Source organism: Malania oleifera, chromosome 12 (genome assembly GCF_029873635.1).
Source record: "Malania oleifera isolate guangnan ecotype guangnan chromosome 12, ASM2987363v1, whole genome shotgun sequence".
NCBI lineage: Eukaryota > Viridiplantae > Streptophyta > Magnoliopsida > Santalales > Ximeniaceae > Malania > Malania oleifera.
Genome location: NC_080428.1, coordinates 78879616 through 78906690, shown reverse-complemented (window position 1 = coordinate 78906690; position 27075 = coordinate 78879616). Strand labels below are relative to the sequence as shown.

Sequence of the window (27075 nt, the reverse complement as noted above, 5' to 3'; positions counted from 1 at the left end):
CAGGGAGAAACAAAGTCGAATTTTTAGAGAGAAGGTCAAGGGACCGAATTTCTAGAGAGAGAAAGTGAAAGAGGAAAGAATTTCACGCTGAAACATGATTTTTGCATATATATATATATATATATATATATATATATATATATATAAACCGTTGCCACGTGGCTTCGTCAATGAGACACGTGGCTTCGTCGACGAGGTGAAGAAAGCAGTTCGTAAACGAAGGTAAAGAACTCGTCGACGAATCAATGGATATGAAATACGCTCTCTCGATATCTCTTTGTTGACGAGACACTGAGACTCGTCCATGAAACCTTCAGGGAGTTCGTCGACGAGACCAGGGTATTTGTCGACGAACCCTGCTTTACCTCCTTTAAATTTTCCTTTTCCTTTTTGTTCAATTACTATTATTTTTTGGGTCTTTACACGTCTAGTAGACAGGAAAATGCCTCGTCTGACTCTGCTGCCACCCCCTTGATGTCATACCTATTAGATGACCTTCTCAATGCGGAGGAGGTGGATGCACTCGCTATGCCACCTTGGTCTCGTCGAGAGCCTTTATATGCATTATCTCCTCGTTCGCTTCGCGTGGATGTAGATGATGCAGTACCTATTGGCAGAAATGTTGGACATACAGCACGTCGACGGGACAGGACACTAGACGCAGAGGAGCAGCCAGGAAATGGTAGATGCAGATGGCAGCCACCTCGAAACCGGAGATGACCTCCATGCGACACGGAGTAGTAGGATCAATTATTTTTATTTCATTTGTACAACATCTTTTTTTTTTTTCATTTGTATAACATCGTCGTATTATTTATGTATAATTAGGAATATTTATTCATTTTCCACAGCATGTATATGTGAATGAAAGTTGTGTATGACAGGTGTGAATGAAAGTCGTAAATGAATATTGTGACCATTCCCTTCTTCTCGATTAAAATTTCTTTTAGTAGTTGCATGGATTTGAACAAGTGCTCTTATGTATTGTTTCCCACGGACTTATACATGAAACTTTTGAATGAAATTTGTGAACATACTGGTATCGATTGCAGAAGATAAATTTTTTCTTTGAACAGGTGCATGGATGTATATAATCATTTTTAAAAGGAGACTCTGTCGAAATTTTTACAGTAATTTGATACGTTGAATGTGTATGAAAGTTGTAAATAAAATTTGTGAACATACTAGTATCGATTGTCTAGGAAAAATGTTTTCTTTGAACAAGTGCATGGATGAGATATTGTAACGTCCCTCAATTTCTTAACATAAAATATCACATAATAAATAAAATGGTCAACCCGAACCCGTGGGTAGCGGGGACACCTGTCAAACACAGCGGAAAACCTAGCAGCAGTAAACATAAAATCTTAAACATCTAATCATAAAACAAAATATCAGAGCATTCTATACATCCTCACATACATCAAAATATCTCTAGGGTCAAACACAAAATAACTCTGACCCTATTACAAAATCTTACCCTTCTCACAGGGTAATTTCACTAGCTCAACGGCGGCCCTGACCCGTCGGTCTCTCAGGGGCTCCTGAAAAATTAATTAATTTTGGGGGTGAGACACTTCTCAGTAAGGGAAAATAAATTAAATACAGCTGTATGACAACATGAATATTTAATGCATTTATACGTATACAGTACATTTCATAATTCTATAAACATCCTCATATCGTACCGGGTAAAAATATATTTTCACAACTGTTAATAAATCAAAACATACATAAAATCATCTGTTATAACTGTAGTACTGAAAACAAACCCAAGATGAATAGCTAGTTGGTGACATGTATAACCCCCCCATGACGGGTTGTGCAGCTCGAAGGCGGGACCCGACAATGGCTAGCCGACCACTGCCGAATCAAATATGTCTGTAAGTACGATGGGCCCGCCACACCCTGGTCCGGACTGCCAGGTGGACGTCCACACTCTACTGAAAGCCACATCGACTATCCATCTCCCATCCCCTCGTGAGACGGTAGCACTAATAAGGCCTCGTGCCAAAATTAACCCATAGCTACGGTACCGAGCTCCTGGTCTGAACTAAACTACATCCTAGTTGCAATAACATATAATACATGATCATACATAACATCATTACGGCATCGTGCCGAAAACATAGATACGGCCTCGCGCCGAAATCATACCTATGGCCTCGCGCCAAAATCATAGTAAATATGGTCTCGCGCCAATAATATAAATACGGTCTCATGCCGATAACATAAAATACGGCCTTGTGCCGATAGCATAAAATACGGCCTCGTGCCAATAACATAAAATATGGCCTCGCGCTAAATCGTTTTAGGTATATACATTCTGAAAATACACCGTTCATCATATAATCGTCAAAACCATCACAATATAACTCATCGTTTCATAATATCTGAAAATGTGTTTTACTTGTAAAAGCATTCATATCTTATCTCATTTCACGTGAAATAATATTCATGCCACACATGTCCTGTCAAAAGTCATACTTCATATTTTAAAATCATGTTTTTCTATCATTTCATACATACATATACGTTTCATCATAATAACAGTATTTCCCAAACGTACATTTCATCTATAATATATAGGTATATCATATGCTTTTCTGAAAATAAATTTACTCATAATCAATAATATTTTGCATGGAAAAGAACTGCCTTAGTTTACTCCCTTACCTGGCTACTGAGAAATTCCTTAGGGCCCAAATCCTATGCTCTTAGCGCCCAAAATTCAACTCCTGAAATTTATATTTTTTCAAGATTAATTAATCTATTTCTCCAAAATAATACTCATCTAGTCTTCCCTAGGCTCCATATACCTCAAATTAATATTTAAACTATTATTTAACATCCCTATTTAATTTTTCAAATTTTACCTGCGGGTCCCAAAATTACACCCGCGGCGCTCACCCAGGCCCAAAATTTCAGAAATCCTACTTCAGTTCTAGATGTTTAATATTTTAGCATTTCTAAATTAATGCTAATTAATTAAAAATAAGCCCCTTAATAATCGCCGCACCCCAAATTTGGGGTTTTGGTCCGACACCCCCACGAGAATTCCGTCCCACTAGACTTGTAGAGAATCATCCCTAGATTCTCGTGGTGGTGTCCGTTCGTCAATTGGGCTTATATTTTGCAAAAAATTAAAGAAAAAGGAAAAAATGGCTTACCCCGGGGAATACGCTTATGCCGCTCCTACCACCGATCCGCTCCGGTAGAAATGACGGTAGCGGCGAATGGAGTCCAATAGTATCTTCGAATTTTCGATCGGGCGAAAATCCGTCACGAAATCAAGGAGAGAGGGAGAGAGAACGTGAGGTGAGAGAGAGAGAGAGAGAGAGAGAGAGTTCAGTGCAGAGAAAAGAATAAAGAAAAGGAAAAGTAAAGAAGAAGAAGAAGAAAGGAAGAAGAAGAAGAAGAAGAAGAAGAAAGTAAAATAAAATAAAATAAAAAATTCATTACATATTCAAATCAACCTTCACGAAACGTCCTGAAGGTTTCTCTTCAACTTTACCTATATAATTATATTATATTATATTATTTTTATTTTTTTCCTTTTTACTTTAATCCTTATATATATATATATATATATATATATACACACACACACACATATATCTTTAATATTATTTATTTAATCAATTCAATTTAATAATATTAAATTAATATTAATAATATATTTTATTAATAAAAATAGAAATAAATTTTAATTATTATTTTTTTCTTTTTTTCTTTCAAATCCAATTAATTAATTAATTAATTAATTATATATATATTTTTTAATTTTTGAAATCAATCCACTAATATTTTATATCTCTTTTTGGGATTTTTACAGATATAGTCATTTTTTAAAAGAAGATTCTACCAAAATTTTTACAGTAATGATGTTTTATATAATTGGATGTCCACACCACGCTAAATGATATTATTTATATTATATAATGTTGGTTGAACAACAAATAATAATTATAATTTAAGTTTTGTAACAACAAATGATAAATTTATAATTTAATTTTTGTACATTAATGATAAATTAATTATATTTTAAGAATTAGTTAACTAGAACATGAGCTTGTAAGTTGTAAGGTAGATATGTATATCAAATTTTGAGTTTCAATACTTACTTGATATTATTCATATTATAAAATATTAGTTCAATAACAAATAAACAACTCAAAGTGCATGGCTGAATATGGGTAATGGGAGTCACAAGTCAACAATATAATAGTCAAACGTTATAAATATACACAAATAACAAGATTATTTTTAATTAAAACTATTCAATAACCATCATTTCAATAGCTACAATGGCCCGAATCTACTTACACATATGACAGAGAATGAACAAGATCTACAAAACCTCATCTAACAACACATGGTAATGTGCAGGCATTGTGATCATTTGCAAATTAAAGCAAGCGGTAAAATAATTACAATTGGCATATATGGTTGAAAGGCGTAAATAAATCTAATTATCTCACCTCAATAACATGTGCATTAAATTCAGCACAAACAAAAAAACATGAAATTTGACTGTAAAAAACCAAGTTCTTAATTAATACCACAACTTAATGTATATACTCACAATCATTCAGCATGTGCGCATGCATAGAGACCATTCCAACATGTGCGCTTACTAGGAGGAACATTGTTTGGACACCCACCAGGTTGGAAGAACTTAATGTGATGATTCCTCTGAACAATAATTACCACAAATTTGGGACACCACTTCTTATCAAGGAACTTACATGCCTACACATATAAAACATTGTTAAAAAAATTTATGATCACAGATCTATTTCAAATTAATTCAAGGAAATAGTGGGGATAACAAGTGTAAAAAAAAGGACTTGTATAAATACAAACACCTCTATAATTTGATCTAACTCAATGTTCAAAACTTAGTTGAACTGGGATTCGCTAACCTCATCCCTAAATCAAACAGTTAATTAACTAATGAGTGAAGATTAATCTAAGATAAATGAAAAAAATAATTGATAAGCAAATCATCCTTTTAATACTTAATAACATTAATACTTTGTATCCAAATGATATGGATATTGATGCTATCAGTATTAAAAGTCATATTTTTGTTTCTATTTAGGCGAATGATTCAAGCAACAAATTAGGTTTCAACATGCTAGTAAGGTCAAAAGATTATCTTTGTACAATGCTGCAACTTGTCTAATATCTATAAGATAGTTAATGAAATGTATAAGCCAAAACGAAAATAAACAAATCTAGAAGACCACATCAAATGAGTGATGTAGTTTCAGGACTTCCAGAATATATAGTCTGAAGGTAGGTTGGAGCTTTCAGTTTTTCTAAACAATTAAGAGAAGAGAAGCATATATATATATATATATATAAGTGTTAAAAACGATAAATAAAACAAGATCAAAACTGAATGTAATTACCTGAACAAGACGAATCCAGAATGTATAGTCTGAAGGTAGGTTAGAGCTTTCAGTTTTTCTAAACAATTAAGAGAAGAGAAGCATATATATAAGTGTTAAAAACGATAAATAAAACAAGATCAAAGCTGAATGTAATTACCTGAACAAGACGGATCAAGTATCCAGAAAATGCTCTTATCAAAACCACTGCTGATGATCTCTACTAGTACACTTTAGCCATTAATTAATTATATTTTCATAAGAAAGAAAAAAAAAAAGAAGGGAAAAGATAGTCAGGACATTATTTGATAAATAAATAATGCTCGCATGAAATTCATAGTGGTGACACCAAATAAGTACCACGAATTCTGCATACACAAATTATATGATCTACTACAATTAAGACAAATAAATAAGTGACTTGAAATTCCTTATGTAGAAGTGTTGAATTTAATAAGTGTTGGATTGAAAAAGTCCTAAAAATTATAAGTGACATTTGATTGTATTGAAATAAGTGTTATTATTAGTTTTAAATATAATTTAAATTAGAATTATTAAGATTTTTAGTTAATAATTTCAATAATAATTATTTTTAATTAAAAATAATCTTGTTATTAGTATACATTTATAACGTGTGACTGTTATATTAATTTATGATAAAAATAATATTTTTAATTAAATTTTAAAAAATAATTTATTTTACGTGAAAATTTAAATTATTAAATGGTTCTTCGTTACAAAAATTTAATTTATTATTATAATAAATAAATAGAAAATGAGAACACAAAAAATTGAAACAATCCATGTTACAAATTGTAGTTAAAAAGATTTTTAAAAATAATATATTTTGGATTATTAATAAAAAAATTAATTTATTATAATAATAAATAAATAGAAAATGAGAACACAAAAAATTGAAATAATCCATGTTATAAATTGTAGTTAAATTTTTTTTTTGAAAATGATGGATTATTAATAATAAAAAAATTGAATGTATAGTAAATCTCACGCTTGGTTTAAACGAATTTACTGAACTAAATAGCGAGATTTAAATGATAGCTCAATTGTATGTTGACGTGTGTTTTGCCACCTGGTCCACTGAGATATACCTAGGAAAAAAAAGCTGGTCTTAACATGCGGCAACAAATCTCGTTGAGCCAAGCAGCGAGTTACGTGAGAGTCATTTTGGAAAATATTTTTTCGAAGAGTATATTATTTAATATATTATTTTAAAATAATGATAAACTGAAAAAAAAAAAAAACTCAATTTTAAATCTTACGTCCATGAAGCATTCCCAAGTATTTCTAATTTTATGCGGACAGGGCTGGGCAAGTTCAGCCATTTTTGATTGTGCATGTATTTTTCAGTGCTGGAATCTAGATCACCCACCCACCACTCGTTTCAATCTATGGAAGAAAAGCAACCAGCCAAATCCACTCTCACCAGTCACCTTTTCCTCCTCCACCCCCCTACCCCTCACCCCCTCCTCCCCAAAAATCTCCCGCTCCCCACTCCACACCTAATATGCGTACTCCTCTTCCTCCTCCCCCAACCCTACTCCACAATCTCCTATGGCGAAGAACACTCAATAACCCCACCGCTGCCGCCACTACCATCTTCTTCTTCTTCTGTCTCTGCCCTCTTCCTCTGTTTCTACTCGAGACATGAGTACTACTTGCTCCTCCTCTTCTCCACTCTACTCCGCCAGAAGCACCTTTGCAGCACACCAAGCCGCCCTCCTCCTCCGCACCTCCGCCCTCCCCCACCTCCCCAAACGCCCCTCTCTCTCCATCTCAGATCCCCAATTCCCGAAAAGGGACGCTCTCCTTTCCCCCCCTAAATCCTCTCTTTATCTTCTCAGATTCAGAACTCACCAGCTCTTCCACCCTTTCGCCGCCGTATTTTCGTTCGCCGACGGCGAGGACGAACAGGGGTTCAAAGCAACAGGGGAACCCCAAGAAGATGCGAAACCGAAAGACGATGCCGACGACCAGCCCGGAATGGCTCAGGCTTTCCACATATCAGCGAGAACTGCTTCCGCCATAACCATCTGCATAGTGTTCGCGGCGCTGAGTCTGCCGTTCTTTATGAAGTCCGTGGGGCAGGGATTCGGCCTGAGGACCAAATTGTTGTCGTACGCGACGCTTCTGTTCGGGTTCTACATGGCGTGGAACATTGGGGCTAACGATGTGGCCAATGCGATGGGGACTTCGGTGGGCTCCGGCGCTCTGACGCTCCGGCAAGCGGTTCTGACGGCGGCGGTGCTGGAGTTCTCCGGCGCGCTGTTGATCGGTACGCATGTGTCGAATACAATGCAGAAGGGGATTCTGGTTGCCGACGTGTTCCAGGGCAAGGATAGTTTGCTTTTTGCCGGCCTGCTCTCTTCTCTAGCCGCCGCCGGCACGTGGCTGCAGGTGCTTTTCGCTGATCTTATCTCTGTTCCTACTTTTCTTGTCTACCATGGACTTCAACTACCACGAAATTGCTGAAGACTCGCAAAATGGATTCATTGAAAAATCGAGGACAGTTTTTTTACTAAAAATTTTATTTATTTATTTTAACAAATCATCTGTAAGTTGTCATATTTTTGGAATTAAAAAAAAAATGTCAATTTTTTGAAAATCAAATATAGAACAATTTTTTTCCCTTCAAAAGATTGGTAGCATGCCTACCTATTCCTAACAATAGAATAAAATAAATGAGAATGCAATGAAATTTGTATGATTATGTAATAATTTAGAAAAAAAAAAGGCTACCCTTACAAAAATATTTATTATGTTATGCAACATGAAATAAGAAAATGTATTAAGAATTTATAAAGAAAAACTTACAATATTATTTGTTCCTTAATAATAAAATATTTTTTTGTGTAAACTATTAAATTCTTCTATTTGAATAACTCTAACATTTTGCAAACCAAATATTACATTCTATTTTCGGTAAAGCTTTCATAGCATTGATATTTGATAGTTCTCAACAAATATAAGGAATCTTGTTAAATAAGTTTATTGAGTTAAATGTAATTTCAATTGTTTGAATTTTGAGCAAAGTTGCATATGAACAAATATTTAGTTGATTTTGAATTTCATTTATACTAATTAAACTATCCCATATTCTAATTTTTTACAATTATTATATATTTTTTATTTATACACTCATGCTTGTTCTTGTTGCATTTTCTTTGCAATATTTTAGTTTATGCATTATTATATCTAATTATAATTTCAATATTTCATAATTTTTTTTTCTCATATTTTAGTACTATTTTTCTTCTTCTTTTACTATCCAAATCAAATTTTCCATCAAAATTCTGTGCGCATTTATAAGCCTTTAAATTTTAGTGGAGTCTGCATTTCTCTCAGGTTTTCTCCATTAATTTAATAATATATGAGGCCTAAATTTTAAAGTTCCATTTGGAAGTTGAAAAATATTAGGGAAATGAAAGAATAATTTGGAAGAATCCACTTTTTCATATTTAGCCACCAAGAAAAGTAAAATTAAAAATTAAAAATTAAAAAAAATAATAATATACCAAAGCAATTAATAAAATTTTAATTTTATACTTTGTTAATATTTAATTTATCATAAATTTTAATAATATTAGAACATATTTTTATTTTTAATAGTAATTGATATAGAGAGAAAATATAGCAAAAAATGATTTCCCTTATTTTTTTTTTCTTCTCTTTTCTTTTGTCCAAACAAAGTTTGTAAATAGTGAGTTGAGCTTGAAATTTGAATACCCTGTTCATGGGAAAGTAATGAATAACCATACACAGATTAGACAGGTTTAGCTAAACGATGGGAAGGTAGTGCAACCCCAAATCCCCTGTTCCAATATTCTCATTTCAGGATTTTCTTTCAAAATGAACCAATACACAGTTCCAAAAAACATTACCAGAAGCCTATCAGTTTCAGAATGAAAGAACAAGTCACCTACGTCAGCATAAATAACAAGAGAAGAAAGGAAGGGAGAAAAAGGAAAGGAGGAAGAAGAACGAAGGTAGAATGTTAAGAGATAGGTAGACAAGAGGGAAGCTTGATTTGAACACAGCTGCACGCTAATCCTACAATACACAGCAAGAGGGTATTTGTACCCCCAACCATTAAAAGTAAACCCACTAACGACTCAAGGTTGGAATCACGGTATTTTTCAACTATAAGTGAGAGATTTTCTAATAAAGATAGGAAAAAAAAAATCCCCACTAATGACAAGAACACCGCCAAACAAATGAAAATAAAAGTGTTAACCATGGCTTCTTTGAGAGCTGGTGTTGAAAGCACAGAATCATCTACAAGATAAAAGGGGGGTACATAGTGTATCATCTATCTGCCGGAAAGCTACAGGCCATAGTAGATTTAGGAGGAATGGCATTTAACACCAATGTTCAGCACAGAATCTATGTTCTCAAATGAATATTTGATTTCCACAACTTCTTCCAGCACCCAGTATCAAAACAGCCTGAAGAATTGAACGAGCATTTGTAGCTGCTTTTTACTTTCAGCAAGTTTGGGGCACTTTTAAGGATCATATATCAACTCTGGTGCAATATTGGTCTGGACATGCTGTCCATTTTTAGCATTTGAATGTACAAGAAAGCTGTGACGTTGGGGAAGACCTGGATTCGGCATCATCTTCTGAGAATTGTCTTCAGTGTGCACTATTGCAAAATGCATCATAGCCACAAGGGATTTATCAAGAAGGGAGACAAAAAAATCTGATTTTCTTCATATGTTGGATAGAATCGCCACCCCATTTAATGCTAAATTAAATATTTGGTGTTTCTCTGCACTTCCTCTTTGATGAAGTTGTCTTCTTTGTTCAGGTTGCATCATATTATGGCTGGCCTGTCTCCACCACGCATTGTATTGTAGGAAGCATGGTTGGATTTGGCCTCGTCTATGGTGGGGCTGGTGCTGTCTTCTGGAGTTCACTGATGAGGGTGATTTCATCCTGGGTGTTCTCACCTTTAATAGGTGCAATGGTCTCATTTCTTGTCTACAAGTGTATCCGCAGGGTATGTTCTCATTCACTGGGACTCAAACCATCTGGCTCAGAAGCTTACATTTAATGTAAATTCCATGCTTATGGCTTAGGAAATCAGCATGTTTAGCATGCTATCATAAAGTTCACACTGATTTTTATTTCTAGGAAAAAAAGGATAATCGAAACCAGAAAGGAAAATCAGATGCAGCTAAAGGAGAACAAGAAAGTCCTCAACATAGGACAAATCATAGGCCATAAGCATGGTAGGCTGAATTATGTTGTACACAACAAATCTAAGACAATGCCAAATGCAACCAAACAAGTTTACAATCCTTCAAAACCTGTAACATTGATGAGATGTTTCATGCAGTCCCTGATACTTAACTGCTTCACTTCTTCTAGTTTGTGTACAGTGCTCCAAACCCAGGGCAAGCTGCAGCTGCAGCTGCACCAATTGCTGTTTTTGTGGGCGTAACTGGAATCTCTTTTGCAGCCTTCCCTCTTAGCAAGACACTTCCATTGGCTGTGACCCAGGCCTTAGCCTGTGGCACTGCTGGTGCATTCCTCGTCTACAGAATTATTCAGAAACAGCTTGGTCATCTTCTGCTCAAGTCATCAGAGCAGAAGGAAGATGCTCTTCATGATAAAAATATAGGGTTTCTTTCAGATATAGCAGGCCCAAAAGGTACCCAGCTTGAAATTGTGTATGGGGTGTTTGGGTACATGCAAGTCCTCTCAGCCTGCTTCATGTCATTTGCTCATGGTGGAAATGACGTCTCTAACGCAATTGGCCCTTTGGCTGCTGCATTATCTATTCTTCACGGCACAGGTGGAACTGAAATTGTTATTCCAACTGATGTTCTTGCATGGGGTGGATTTGGGATTGTTGCGGGTCTTACAATGTGGGGTTATAGGGTGATAGCCACAATTGGAAAGAAAATTACAGAACTCACTCCAACTAGAGGATTTGCTGCTGAATTTGCTGCAGCTTCTGTGGTCCTATTTGCATCAAAGTTGGGACTACCCATCTCAGCAACCCATACTCTAGTGGGTGCTGTGATGGGGGTGGGGTTTGCAAGAGGACTAAACAGAATTAGAACAGAAACAGTGAAGGAGATTGTGACTTCATGGGCTGTGACAATTCCAGTGGGTGCCATAGTTTCTGTATTCTACACTTGGATCTTGACCAAGCTCCTGTCATATATTCTGTGAGTGTAAATTTAGGATAGTGAAACACTTGCTATTTATCAGAAATCACGCATGTTTTTTCAAAGTGATATTTACAATGATGACATTTCTTTGATCTTCTGTGATTTGCTGTGTCAGAATCACCATGAATTGAATTGACATAACAAAATCAGTTGTCCAGATTGAAGTGAATAAAAAGGCCATTACTTCTTGCTCATAGCCGCCAGCTTGAAAATATGGATAGGGGAGCAGTACAAATGAAGTGTTTGGCAAAGACCAAGAATGCATTTGACATTTTTACAATAGAGATCCATTTATAAAGGGTTGGGCAAGATGGTCACAAACACTGGAACTTCACTCTTTAAATGCTTTACTATAATTTGATGGGTGTTGAACGAGCAATAGCGTGCATGTCAATAAAATTTGGAAAAGAAAAAATAATGCAAATCAAAAACTTTCATGCTAAAAAATTATAATTTTTGGACTCATTCAGATTTCAGACATAATTTCAGCAATTCAGCAAGACCAAACTCCAAAGTAGGCATTTTTGTGGCTGAAGAATTTCTCACAAATTTCTAAGAGAATGGTTTGAAAAGGAAGCAATGGACCTCAAGAGAGTGACAGACAAACATGAGGAAACCAAGCAGTTTCCAAGAGAGCAGAAAACTGCTAATTTTGCTATTGCTATATCTGAAAAATCTGCTACCCTGAAACTATAGCTCCATTAGCATTTTGAGGATTGAGGAGACAACATTCAACGACCTCTAAAGATAGTAGTTCATTAAAAGCATAATAGTAGTTTGACCTTTGAATATAGCCACCAATGCCGTTTCCACGCAGGTTAAAGGCCACTCTTGTGCATGGGAACATTGTTGAACTACAAATTTCAGAAGCATGAAATCACTTTAATCTTTGTGACGCATAGGACATGTTCATATAGAGTATTCTTCTGATGAGTTGCTGACCATATTATGCAGGTACTCAACCAGCACAAGGTAATCATAATTACCTACGATCAAATGGCCAATTATTAATGAACACATAATGAATATGTATGCCAACACAAGACCGCACCATCCACTTATGAGGACGAAACAAACATGATCAGAGGAGGTGAATAAATTTGGAAAGAAAGAAGAATCTAAAAATGGAAAATAATTCAAACAGCACTGAATGTTAAGACAGGTGGTCTTTAGTCCAGGAAACAAGGCCATAGGAAGAACATAGCAAGGACAAGAACTCACCTGCAGAGGTCAACTGGATTAGGCAATATTTCAGACCAGGCAACAGCTTTTCTTCTAGCCATAGAAGGGAAAGATTGTTGAAAATATTGGGAAAAATTCATGAATATCTTCTGGATAGGCAACCAATGTCGAGGATATTTTTTTACCATCATTTGAGATGAAGGAACTGAATTTTGGTATAGCTCCCACTCCGAACTCCATGAACTATCTTTGCAACAAAATCTTTTTGGTTGTAAGCTTAAGCCCAATGTTGCAGGAACAGGACTAGTCCTAACAAAAGATCACATCCCTTCAGCACAGCCAGAAATCAGAAGCTTTGAACCCAAATATTTGCATTATATCCAGCAACAGGAGTGCTAACATTTCATTAGTTTGAGGTAATTCAATGTATTTCCTGTGTCAGATTTGTTTCTGTTATTTGTGGCCAGCTCCTTCTTTACTATTCTCTTTTCGAGGGAAAGCAATGATGAAACCAAAGCTAACCACCAAGAGAAAACAAGAATGTAGCAAGAATGTCTAGAAGTAACTGATCACTTTGGTATTATGCCAGCTTTGCAGACACATCCTGGTGCTAAGGTCATACTCCCAGAGGCCTGAAAGCACCTGACGTTCGAGTTTCTTACTCCTTCCACTGATCCAATTGTTATGGAGGATGAGACAGCCTTTCTTCAAGCAGGCAGTTTTCACATCTTTTTTCTCCCATAGACCATCATATGCACCATTTGGAAAGAGGTTTCTGTCCAAGAAGTATACCGTTAGATTTGTTTTGGGTTCCAAGCATCTGTCATCACCAAGGCGATTGGTCCCTCCTTTACCACATAAGGTGTCATAGAAGCTTGGCTGTTCAGATAGATTGGAGGTTGCAGCATGCTTCACTATCATTTCCATAGCCGCAATTGTTTTACCATCAGAACGAGCAAAGTAGAAACCAGAATTCAATCGTCGAGGTAAGTTAATGGGTCCTACAGATAACAATCCCAGCAAAGCATTTAAGGATTGGACAATGTAATTGCAGAGAAGTTAAGCATATTTTAGTCGTAATTATTGAAACACGCAAGAACTTTCTTCCACATTGTTCCAGAAAGGAAAAAGCAAGAGAATTTGAGTGTACTTGATCAAGTCAAATGCTGAATCAAAAAGGTCATTTCTTCCCCCATTCTTTTCCTGAAAGTGTTACCCCTATTACCAGTTACATGCCAATGGGGACAAAGAGTTAGTGGATGCAACTACCTGTTTTCTTGTATTCATCAGATTGCGCTGCGACAACAGCAGGACCAAAAGAGTAAAGGAATGGTAATGGATTTTGGAACCAATAGACATCAACATCACTCAAAAGTACATTATACCCCAGCTTCAGTATCTGCAAAACCAATCGGGACTTCACTTTGGTCACTCTCTGGAAGCATTTTGTTCCAAAGTGGCAGTTGCTGAAGCTGATGTTGCTTGGAGCTAATGGATCCTTGAAAACAGGCAGGCCCTAGAAAAAGCAAATATCTATGTGAGAGAGAGAGAGAGAGAGAGAGAGTAAAACTACATATGAAATGCACAAATTACTGCAGATTCAAATTGAAATTTCCTTGAAGCTGGCCAAGTATATACAGACACTGAGGGAAATTGATATTACTAGCATGTGGCTTGTGTGAATGAATAAGAGAGAGATCAAAAGCAAGGAAATTGGTATTAGAAACATGCATGAAAGAACAAGACAATGACCAAAACAGACATAAAAAAAATGAAGCAGCTGTACCTGCAAGATGGAGAACTGATAGATTTCATGATCAAGAGCGCAAACCACAAAATTCATTACTAGGAGCTGGCGCATTCTACATGCCCAGCTCATTAGCATGTCTTTGTAACTGTATCCCGCGACAGCAAGCACAACTGTCTTATTCTTGTCTGCAACAGCCGAAAGAAGAGATTCTAAGGAGAATGGAATATGTAATCGCATTGAGGATGCCAAGAGATTCTTCATTGAACAATCTATAATTTTTTCAGCTGATTTTATACCACCAATGCACTCCATAGTTTTCTTCTCCCTCCAAAAATGGAATATCCTTCCATTCCATAAGCTCAATGAGCTTTCATATCCAAATGGATGAATAACTTTTTTTTCTGTGTCAACAAAAATATATTGCCCACTACATTTGATCAATTTTACTAAATCAGAGTACTTGGCTTCATGGAAATACAATGATCCATACAATGCCCCTAGATGTGAATTACCCAGAGTCTCCCAACTTCCTTCTTCAATATTTGGAACTTTGAAACCTCCAACTAACCGATTGGAGTGCTGATCTGAATTATTCAGGCGGAAATTTGATATGGTCCAACTGGCATCAAATACGAACCTAGAGTCAAAAGATAGAGCCTCATTAATAACCCAATGATTGTGGAGGCCCCTCCCGTACAAGAAAGGAGGGATAACACCACTATGCAAAAGCAGGCCTCTATTGTTCCATGCCATTAGCATCCTCTCATCACAATAACTCCACTGCCAGGTCTGCGCAAGAAACTCCTGCAACTGATGAAGGTAGTGTGGCTTCAATGAATTTGTCTCATAATGACATCCACTTTGAATCTAAAAAGCATTCCTTCATACCTTCTCAAGTCCAATCTGTCTACCTCCCTCTCTCAGCCAATGTTTCCCAGTTTCATCCAAATAAAATGGAAAGTAGGAAATGTTTTGTGATGAAGCAACAAGAAGCCATTCGTGATCAAGTTTGCAAGCATGATTCAAGGTTGATATTAAGTCCGGCAGGAGAATTGTTTCAGGGTCGATAAGAACAGAAATGTCTGATGTTGATGCCTGTGCTCTTGCAACCATGGAATGGAAGAAAGGTGTACCCAGGAAACTGGAAGCAAATTGACACAAATAGGAACATTTGTGGGCTAATTTCCTTTACAAATAGAGCATGAAAACATAATATGTTTGCAAGACCACATCCAAAAAACAGAAGTAACCAACAATCATATCATTACACATTACCATCCCTTTATTAAATCTTTTAAGTAAAGAAGACCTTGTTTGGAGTTATCTTTTATGAGATTAAATATTGAACAAGTAACATTCCTCCCTCCCTCCCTCCCTCTCTCTTTCTCTGGAAGCGAATTAATTTCTAAACAACAACAACAAAAAAAAAGCAATGCGAAAAAAGAACAGTAAACAAGACATCACATGGAAGCAAAGAGGACCTTGTTTGGAGTTTGTCTTTTATGAGATTAGGTATACAACAAGTAGCATCCCTTCCTCCCTCATTCCCTCCCTCTCTCTCTCTGATTTCTAAACAAAGAAGCAGTTACAACAACAACAACAAAAATGTGGCCCCTAGGCGCTGTCTCAGGTGGCAGGGGGATCTGCGGTGGGCTGCTTGTCGCCCAGGTTCAATTCCAGCCTTGTTGAGCAAAAACCTGAATTTACTTCCTGTGTTGGCTGTGGGGCCAAACAGCGTGGGCGAGGGATTAGTCTGAATACCTCGTGACGCCACTAGTGATCATATATCATGTAGCTAGATGAGCTGAGGACGCCAAGACACCCAACATAACCAAAACAACAAAAAAACAACAAAAAAATGTGAAAAAAGAACAGTAAACAAAACATAACATCGAGCAATCTAATTTCTAGCCATGGTAAAGAACCCTCACCTAGACCAGGGAATCTAGGACTGCTTGAACCACCAGTTCAGCAGTATCTCACTGATTAAACAATAGTCCATACACTTAAACCTAATGAACAAAAATTTTGGATCGAAATAACTGAAAAAGCAAGCTCTGCCACAATTGAAATCAGATAATACCAGGTGAGTTTCAAAGGTCAATAATGTTTTAAACGTACTGGATATCATGCAGGTATTTATACAAGATATCTCAAAGAAGTCAGTGATCTCTCAAAGAAAATTCAGACAATATTTATTAGCAAACCTATTCTGAAAGAAAAAATTACCCTCCCACCAACAAATGAACTGAGTTTGGCACTTACACCTGTACATTAAAATTATTTCAAAATGGTCATCCAACCTCCAAACGTCATATGAAATGTCTTGATATGTTAATATTAACCTACAAAAAGGAGAAGCACATAGATTTACTTAACTGGTTTGGCTTAAAACTTTGAATTTCAGTTTATCCATATTGATGAAAAAGAAAAAAAAAAAAAAAAAAACAATTCCTCAATCAATTGAGCATAAACCATTGGCTTCCTCTCTTCCATACAACTTGAATATCTAAAGTTGGACCTAACTGCTCTACTTTAGCGTACCAACCTTTAATGAGCTCCCTAAAGCCTCACAAAAATATGGAGTATGGGCAGGCAGGAGTTGTTAGTGTCCAAGACAACTAGTTATACTTCTTTAGTTCTTTTTTTCCAGTTTTCTTTTCCTTCTCTTTATTCAAGTGGAGGGGAATGTTTGCCTGTTCCCACTTAGTGGTGAGCATGAATAGACCTCTTTATGGGCTTCTTAGCGTCTATTTCCTGTACAATCTATCACTGTAGGCTTCCATGTTGAAACCCTTCTTGATGCACAGTTTGGATGTTATACAGGTGGCAGCAAGGCACTTGCTTTGGTCATTCAGAATTGTGAGCGGAATTCAATTCAATACTTCATGAATTCTTCTACTAATTATGTACATCCCAATCTTACATTATATAATACAATCAACTATTCTAAACAAGGAAATAATCCCCCTACAGAATAATATATAATCTTCTACATTTAACCGTTATCATTGAAATTCCTCACAACAGGAAAAAGTGCAAAATTCTGAGTTTAACAATACAATTAGCAAATTTGCTAATTCCTTAAACTGAAACACTGAATAAAACAGTTATTTGAGCTCTCCTCAGATCAAGCCACCCTTCTTTTTGAATACCCCAAGTCCAATATGAATTCAGTACTTCAAAAAGCAGTATTTCTTACCTCTTGTACCAGGTCACTTGATTTCCTCATAGAATTACAAATAAATGGAAGAAACTACTGCTCATTAACCCTATTCATTCTTTTATCAGCATGATGCAATATATCAATCATTTGCAGAATAAATAAACAACTTATGAGCACATGCTCTCTTCATCCATACGAAAACATTAGTAGCATTCCATATAAAGACATTCCGTCGATCAACATGATCAATTGATACAGATAAGGACGAAACCTCCAATGAACAAACAAACTAAAAATTAAAGAATAAACTTAAATACAAATGCTTACGTGAAATCGATATTGGGTTCGATGGAAACACGCGAACCGAAGGCACGTGCAAAAGAAGCAACACTAGGGTCTCGGCTAAACAGAAATATACTGATGTCCGGGGACAAAGCAAGCCATGAACGAACCGCAAGAACCTGCCTTGCCCCGATTGAACCAGTGAACGGGCGAGGCGCGGAGAATATTGCAATTGTCGGATCGCCCAAATGGTCTAAACCTTTGGAATTGTTGATTTGATCCTCCAGTGAAGGTAACCTCTGAGTGGCATAGAGAGATAGGCCAATAAGAAGAAACCCACATGTCCAAATTGACCATAATCCAAGCTGAACTGGCTGTAAAACAAAACGGGAACGATTTGAACAGAACAACGGAAGAAATAACAGAATGAAAGAGCATTAGCTTCAGAGGGTCACTGAGAAATCGACCTTTCTGCGGGCGAAGGAAGAGAAACTAGAAGAAACCTTCATTGGTGCTATGTAGTTGAGGAATGAGGCTAAGATTGAAGCTGAGATGGGTTTGAAATATTTTTGTAAGTTGGGTCTGTCAGAAGGTGTGTGGAGCTTTAACGGAAAGGTGGAGTTGAAATTGGGCAAGGTGAAATGTACACGAATACCACTAGCACCACCCCCGCCAAGACGGCGAGGGTCATCAGACTAACCGGCAGACACCTGAGATTTCCCATCACGAAAGCGTCAGCGCGCCGCGCGTTCAAAAATGAAAATCTCCATTTTGTCCGCCTTTGGTTCCCCCCCTCGCCCAACCCCACTTTGGGTGTTTGGGTTAAATGTGGAGTTTTTCTCGTTTTATATTAAATAATACTCTAATTAGGAAAAAAAATTTTAAAGTAATGTTCACGTTATCTCACAACTTGATGTTGCCAAATTTAAACTGATGGGCCGTTGGAAATGAGATGCGTGGCACGAAAGGGAGCAAATCTCGCAGCCAGCGGAAAGTTGACACATGACACGAAGGGTAGCAAATCTCGCAGCTCCAAGTTGCGAGATTTAAATGGAGCAGCCAGCGAGAAGGTGACGCGTGGTGGGGGGAGCAAATCTCGCAACCAGCGGGAAAGTGACGCATGACAATCTCGCAACGCCAAGCTGCGAGATTTGTCTTTGAAATGCCCCGGCGTGTGACACGTGGAGAATCTCACATGTTTATCCTACAAGATTTGTTTCATCTGCTCATATCTCTCCCTTTAAATCTCGTAGTTTGGAGTTCGGAGATTTTCTCCCCTCCGTGCCACGTGTCAACTTCCCGTTGGCTGCGAGATTTGGTTCTCTCCTTGCCACGCATCGTCTTTCCAGCGGCCCATTAATTTAAATCTCGCAACTTGGAGCTGCGAGATTACGTGAGCATTATTTTGGAAATATTTTTCCCAATCAGAGTATTATTTAATATTTTATTTATTTTTAATAATAAAACCGGAAAAAACTCGTTAAATGTGCCCATAATTTAGGATTCACTTGCAATTTTTCTTTTCTTTTTTTGGGACAAAGCAAGTATTAGCGAGAAAAATTACAAATCGGGACAAAAATATTTCAATGAATTCGATTAATTAATCGAATAATTCGGTTAAAAAATCTCATTAATCAAACTGACCGAACCGAATTTCGATTAAATCGCTTAACCGATTTAATATTTTAATATATATATATATAATATAGATTTTTAATATATATGTTATATAAAATAAATAAAATTTTAGTATATATATAATATATAAAATATGTTAATATATAATATATATATATTTATAATTATTTATTATTAATTTATACTATTCAGTTAATTCAGCTAACCGAATTAATCGAACCCAAAAACTGAATCAAAAATCGAAAATCAAAATTCAACGAAAATAAAAACTGAACCGAACTGAATAAATTTTTAATCGAATCAAGTCAATCGAATTTAATCGGTTAATTCAGTTTTAACCGAATTATGCTCACCCCTAATCGTAGGGAAGGTTGATGTGATCCTTTCTTCAATCCTCCCATTCAATAAAATTACATTAAATAATAGGTGGTATGAGATTATACTTAGATAATATCTTGTGATATATATTTTTTAGTTTATTTTTATTAAATAAAAATAGATGTATACTTGAACATTTTAACAAATCGATTTCAATCTCAATAATAATATTTGAGTCGAATTTTGAGCCCAAACTTTTAAATTTTATTATTTTTATATTATATATGTCATATAATATATATCTTATAAATATATTTAATATTATATATACATTGTATATTTATATATATTTAATATTAATTTATAATTAAGTTGAGATTAAGTTTAATGAACTTATAGTTCAAGTTTAACAAATATAAAATCTTGAGACAGTTTTGAACTTAACATTTTTTAGTAGAGTCGAGTTTGAGTATTTTACTATGTCAACTTGACTCAACTTAAATACGCCCCTAAATAAGAGGGTCTAATGGGAGGATTTCATTGATCCTCCAAAACCTAATTTCTTTTTAGTATCAGTATTTTCAATGGTTGTATCTCTTAAGACATTTTGACTAAAAATGGGACCCAAGTATCTCCAATTCCCAATGTCTAAATAGAATGTCTACCCAGTTTAGCATTTTTATTTCAATAAAAAGTTCATATTTTTTTTTATAAGTAAAATCTGTTTTTTACTAGAGAGACTTGTGGCTTTTGAATTGTTAAGGAAAAAGTTTCTATCTATATCGATTTTATTAAAAGTTAAAATTATATTAATGAAAAGTAGCTATGGTAATAAAAATATATGTCTTTATTTTTCAACTTAAGAGCAAGTTACAAATAGATTGTTTTAACCAAGTAATATATCCATAATATTGTTGCATGTTTCATTCAGGATCATAGCTATTCTTGGAATAAGATAAAATTTAATTTAAATTTTAAAAATCGAGGAAATTTATATTCCTAATTATTTCATTTAAGACGTAAGTGAAAGAAATAGATATCCCCTTGCTATAAACTGATAAAAATTTCATATTATTATTTACTTTATAGTAACAACATAATTTCTTATATAAGTTGTTGTAACTAACCTATTAAAGTTAATTTATTTTTTGAGTATAGGCATTTCGTGAATCAAACATAATTTTTATCTGTCCAAATCCGAAAATTTAACATTTTGTTGCATAACTAATAAGTACTCGCACTCAATTTACTTTTCAAAGTTTAACCCTAAAATAGATAAAAAGAAATTTTGCATATGAAAGAGGTACCACCAATAGAATTTTATTGTACAATCCTTCTTTTGTGTTGCTGTGCTATTATTATTATTATTATTATTAATGTAAGTGCTATTTAATGCACTCAAATTATAATTACACCGTAATATCAGACAAGTGAATTCCACTTACAAGCGAAATATTAACACAATATTCCTATACTTCTCCCTTTATATATGTTTTTCTCGACAAAAAATCCAGGGGCATTACCTTCTGTGGGAAAAAAAAAAAAAAAAAAAAAAGTGTAGTGCGCGACTCTGGCATTAGGAAGAAATCCCACTCCCCAGCCTAACCGCACCACTGGAGCAGTGAGGAAGAAATGGAAAGGCCACTTCCCCTCCCACTACCACTTCCACTAGGCCTAGTTAGGTATGGCAAGCACTACTTGGTTGAGAATTTATTGGAGGTATGATTGACACAACATCCATGCTAGTAATTTAAAGAGAGCTATCACTATCAGTATGCTTGAAGGGGACTTGCATTTAAAATTTATTTAAATTCATCCATGTAACTCTTTTTCCTTCTTAATCACCATCAATATTTGGTGTGACATCATGAAAATAATTGAGAACAAAAAAACAAATGAAGAACCTATAAAACTACAAAGACCAATTTAATTCTATATTGTTCAATTCTTTTATAGCCAACAAAGTCACTTATCTCGCCCAATGGAAACTCCAAACATTAAAACAAAAAATTCTTTCATTGCTTCGCAAAAAATGTGAACTCCTCGATATTGTGGTCAATTCCTTTTTAAAACAGTACTACTCGTTCTTCTGAAAGCGACACATTCCCAATTGGATTCTCAAAAGAGAAGACTAGAATGGTTGCCCCTTTTTTTTTCCTTTCATGGAAAGCACAACATTCTAGGAAACACTGAATTGAGGAAGAAGCCAGGGCAATCAAAATCAAAATTTCACTCGGATACAAAAACTAACTGAATCATCGTCATGATTCAATCAAATTTTTTATTTTGCTTTTGGATTCTAGGTTTAATATTTGTTCATAAAGCCATGTCAGTTTTTACCATCAATGAAGATTTAAAATATATGTTCCATTCTTTCTCAAAACTGCAGATAATTTGTCATCCCCCTTGTCAAGGACTATATAAAATCTCTCTTTTTAATTCACGAGCTGGGAGAGGCTCCCCTTGTCCCGCTTGAAGCAACAAGATTTTATGATGGGGTTGGTAGAGTTGCAAATTAACCGCTCACATAATCTATTGTAGTCTGCGTTAGCACACAAAAATGATCCATAAAACCCGGCCCTAGCACCCTAAGAATCCGTTGTGATCAATAATTATGGTAAAATAGGTCAGAGAAAAATGAAGGGAAAAAAAAAACTCATTTTCTATTATATTTCACTCTATATCAAATACTACTCAAAAGATAAAAAATTTATTCTAATATAATTAAATATTTAAAAATATTAAACATGAATTGCATATAAAATCAAATTTTTGTTCATTAATTCAATATATATTCTTTTTATTTTATTTTTAAATTTTCTTTATAACCAAACAAGAGAAATTAGATTCTTCCATATTTTCTTTTCCTTTCCCTCATCCAAATTCCAAACAAGGCCTAAAACAAATGGGAAATCAGAAGAGACTCGAAACACAACGAGCAACATACCCCAAGCCTCGGACCTGATCAAAGCACAGAACTGCCCTCCTCTGTGGGCCTTCCCACCGGGCATCTCAAAACTTTCAGAAATGCCGAAAGTCACAAGCCCCGTATTATACAGACTCCAAAACGTTAGGACATTTCGTAGGGCAAACCCAGGAGTGGGCTCTACCACCAGGCCTCTTAAAAGGCACTTTCCGATTCAACTCTAGTAAGATAGTCTGTTTTGGCCAGTTGCACCATACAAGATTGAAATTTGACCTGTCATCAAACAGTCGCAATCTCCCTAACACATCTCCAATGCAGATTGCACCCATGCTCTTTCATAGACTCAGTTCAACCCACCCAGCAAAACACCTCACAGCTCCTGCAAGTGGAACAAAATTGAGTAGCCCTACAAACATCTAAATAAAAAATACGATTACAGATATTTTACAAGTGTGCACGCCTAATGCCAATGAACATTAACCCAAAACTTTGTGCAGTTTAACAGTTCCTGACAACCACTTCCAACGCACAATGGATGCATACGTCAACCATCCTTGGGCACATGCTAATCTTGCAGTCAAAGTTGCCCCGCAGCATAAACCTATTTGGAGGTGATCTAGCTCTAATTATCCCAATTACTGTGGATAAGTGTCACCTGATGCACGAAATATCCAATCCAGGGCATGGATTTTCAGAACTCTTGCTACCAGTCAGGACTTCCACCTCAAAGTCCATACCATTCTCACCAATCACCTTTTCCGGCGAACAGGTGACCTTGACCTCGACCTTGACCTCCTCCCCCTGCAAAAACAGATTGGAACAGTTTATAAACTCGAAACAATTCAATATCAAAAAATCCAGGGCAAATGCTTTCACCTGAGTTGCTTATTGTTATAATGAGGATGTACATGTCTCAAAAACAATAACATAATCTTAGTTATAAAGACTGCACTAGGAACACACCTGGAGGCCTCAAGAGAAGAATAGGGAGAATGCCTGCGTTCAGAATGCTTGCTATGTGGAGACCGCGAAACTTGTCTAGAAATGAAAACATCCATCATACTGATACAGTGAGTTATATAATTCAAGAGACATGCTCAGCCTTGTAAACAGCTAAGACGTAACAATTGGCCTGTCAGCACAAACTAGTCTACTTCTCACAAATAGCATCTATAACTAAATATCAAGTATTGTTGGTAAATGGAGAGGAAATTGCCAGAAGTTTATAAAGATTGCATCAAAAAGAATTTGTTTTAATGGCCCACATAAAAAATTAAAAATTAAAAAACAACTTCCTGCATCAGTCTAATCTTTGAACAAGGAAAAAAAATAAAAAATAAAAAAAGGGAGGAAGTGGATGAGAAATATGGGTCCAAGCAAATTTATCAACATTGTCAACAGGTGCTGAAATAATACTTGAATTTACCCATTGCACAAATACATCAAATGCAAAGCAATGACTGTTGACTGGTTATATCACCATCATGCTCCTACTGTCATAAGATGTAAGGATGCATTTATTTCACAGGATTGGCTTTCGTGAGGCTAAACTGGACTGGATAATATTTGACTGGATTTACTAGGACAATTATCATATCTGGTGTTTAGCCAGCACCTACAGAAACAGAATAAGGGCATGACTGGAATTAAAGAGCTTATGCAAGCCTAGCCACCCTTAGCCAGCAAAACATACACATCCTTATGGTATTAAGCAAAGCATAAGATATCCAGATGCAAGAGGTGCAATCCCCAAGACTAGATGTTTATATGCATTTTTATAGAACTGATTACAACACTAAACTCTGTTTAAAATGGATAGCAAAACAGAAAAGAATGAACACCATCAAATATATAACAGATTCTAATAAACACAATATTTTTAAAATCTAGTTAGAGCATGATGCATGTAATATAAACTCTGGCCGCTTGAGCAGGGAAGATGCGATTTCCCCACACTTCATGGTCAACAAAAAAGACAGAGCCCTTCATTTGCAGGCTAATGTACCAATAGTTAGCTAAAGCAGCTTCACAACCATGGTTTTAAATAACGGGCGCGACCATTATGTAACGCCGTTACGTAATGGTTTTTTGGGTTACCGATACAGTTACACACTGCGAAATCAGTGGGAAGAAAAATTACGGCTGTAGCGGCTGTTACGGACCATGACCGTTACATAACCGCTACAGGACTGTTACACCAAAAAAGTTTATTTTACTTTTTACTTTTTCTTCTCACTTTTTTCCTCTCTTTCATAAATCATTCTCAATATACCATGTGGCGAGACTCGAGAGGGGAAAAGATTATAATGAGGATGACAATGATACAAAATTTACTATTTCTTTAAATACTCATAAGAGATGCATTAATTAACAATTTGAAAATACTAACTTATTAGGAAAATATTTTCTTTTGATAATATTAGTAATGTGATATTTATGTTCTATATTTTTCAACTTCAACCTTCTTTCTTTTCTAGCTATTTTATATTTGTATTATTCGTATGTCTTATGTGTCTAATAGATTAATGGGGTGTATAATGTAATTTGTTTTATTAATTAATTTAGCACACATAAGAATTTACAATAAGAACAATGAGAAGTATAAATATAGACACACACATAAATTTTCTATCAATGGTGGTTTAAAATAAATGTAAATTTGTTGCCCTTACCAAATAACTTAGTTACTCAAACTAAAGGTTCCAAAATACGCTAAAACTCTTTCTAAGAGGGGCCAAAAGCTTAAAACATGCAAGTACGCTAATATGCACAAGGTTGTGTGCTTCAAAAAAATTCATGGCCGTTACGCTTGCTTCCCGTTATGTAACATCCGCTACTCCCGCTTCCCGTTACACTTGTTACCGTTACATTACGCTACCCGCTACCGCGATTTAAAACCATGTTCACAACCATAAACTTGGATGCCTTTTCAATATGCATGCAAGCTGCTCCCATCCCAAACCCCAACCACCATTCGCCCTTCCTTTTCCTTCCTCTCATTTTAACCTCAATTCCCCCTCTTTGATAGGTAGGTTGCACATGTCAGTGGGTTCAAATAAATGCAACTTGTGAATTATCACAGAACATGAATATGTAAATGTTTTAGAATTATGCATTAATTTCCTCTCGCTGCATAGTACAACCATCAAGAAATGCTTATAGAAGAAGATAACTATTAGCGACAAATTATTGATGACTTTAGTTCGGATAAATGCCCACAGAAGGTATTAAAAAAAATGCATGAGCTTAGTAACATTGCATATCTAAAGCTGCACCGCAATTACTTTTAGTTTTGACCATCTCCAGATAGTATCAGCATAAACAGTCAGATCCTTTCTTCTTGCAACTTAAGATAACCAAGCCTTGAATTCAAATCCAGAAAAATACCCTAGCTAGCACATACAACAGATGTGAAAAAGAAACCATGACTCTCATTTCCACTCATATGGTTCTGCTTGGTGGCACTAAAAAATTGCATCTGCAGAATGTCTATTAGTTCACACAATAACAATAGTTGTTAAATTTAAGAAACAAAAATTATAAATTTTCCTATGCATACAAAGTAGACACCAATAAATACGTAAATAATTGATACACTGCCAATATAGAACTCATTCTATTTCCATTTGCTCCCATAACAGAGCATCCATGGTCAAGACAAGAATATAGAGCAAAAAATAAAATAAATGTATAATTTTCATCATAACTAAAACATAGTAAGCTAGTTAAGAAATCACCACCAGGCATGGAAATTTCATCACCAGAAACTTGACTGGAATTAAATCAAATTAACAAAAAAGCCAAAAAAAATGATGAGAATCTGATGCAGAAAATGGAAAAGATCAATCTAACCTAATAACTAAACAAATATCATAACTTACCATGTTGTTTTCAATTATGTATATACAAAGCAAACAAATGATTGGGCAACTGTTGTCCATCAAACACGAAAATATGATAAGCAGTTGACTTTCAGTTCACATTATTTTCATTTTATTTTAAAAACTATGAAAATGTCCACACCATCATGTATAAAAAACAAGCAAATGCATGCAGATATTGCATGCACACATGCATGCAAACAGAGGCAGAAAATGGAGCACCAACAAAAGAAACATAATTTGATAAATGGGTACCTTCTCCTAGACCTGCCAGGCGACGGTGATGAGTTCCGTCTTTTTGAATGCAGCTTCCTGCAGTGCACACCTAAAATATGAT

The 27075-nt window shown here is 35.5% G+C and overlaps 2 protein-coding genes and 1 long non-coding RNA gene across 4 annotated transcripts in view; 1 reads left to right on the top strand and 2 right to left on the bottom strand.

The window, feature by feature from the left end:
• Window positions 1-1461: 1461 nt before the first annotated feature.
• Window positions 1462-3222, bottom strand: LOC131144538 (uncharacterized). Its single transcript, XR_009133838.1, has 3 exons — window positions 3171-3222; window positions 2677-2738; window positions 1462-1544 (listed from the first exon to the last, which is right to left on the bottom strand). It is a non-coding gene; the product is annotated as an uncharacterized LOC131144538 (long non-coding RNA).
• Window positions 3223-6870: 3648 nt separating this feature from the next.
• On the top strand, window positions 6871-13968 carry LOC131144537 (inorganic phosphate transporter 2-1, chloroplastic). 2 transcript variants are annotated; one of them, XR_009133837.1, is made up of 6 exons: window positions 6871-7811; window positions 10224-10415; window positions 10787-11592; window positions 12550-12992; window positions 13073-13193; window positions 13367-13968. XR_009133837.1 is itself a non-coding variant. In XM_058093235.1 (4 exons), the coding sequence occupies exons 1-4, from the start codon at window positions 7062-7064 to the stop codon at window positions 11724-11726; spliced, it is 1764 nt and encodes a 587-aa protein (XP_057949218.1). In that variant the 5' UTR covers window positions 6871-7061; the 3' UTR covers window positions 11727-11752. The 2 variants fall into 2 exon arrangements, 1 of the variants encoding a protein (XP_057949218.1); XM_058093235.1 differs by lacking the exons at window positions 12550-12992; window positions 13073-13193; window positions 13367-13968 and adding an exon at window positions 11711-11752.
• Window positions 9229-27075, bottom strand: part of LOC131144024 (uncharacterized) — a 40666-nt gene continuing 22819 nt past the window's right edge. The window contains exons 10-20 of the mRNA XM_058092367.1: window positions 26994-27050; window positions 23821-23895; window positions 23611-23658; window positions 23215-23236; window positions 18443-18670; window positions 18021-18349; window positions 15416-15668; window positions 14564-15337; window positions 14047-14293; window positions 12817-13778; window positions 9229-12581 (exon numbers count right to left, since the gene is read on the bottom strand). Coding sequence (XP_057948350.1) covers window positions 13333-13778; window positions 14047-14293; window positions 14564-15337; window positions 15416-15668; window positions 18021-18349; window positions 18443-18670; window positions 23215-23236; window positions 23611-23658; window positions 23821-23895; window positions 26994-27050 — 2479 coding nt within the window. The 3' untranslated portion in view covers window positions 9229-12581; window positions 12817-13332. The remainder of the gene's footprint in view (window positions 12582-12816; window positions 13779-14046; window positions 14294-14563; window positions 15338-15415; window positions 15669-18020; window positions 18350-18442; window positions 18671-23214; window positions 23237-23610; window positions 23659-23820; window positions 23896-26993; window positions 27051-27075) is intronic.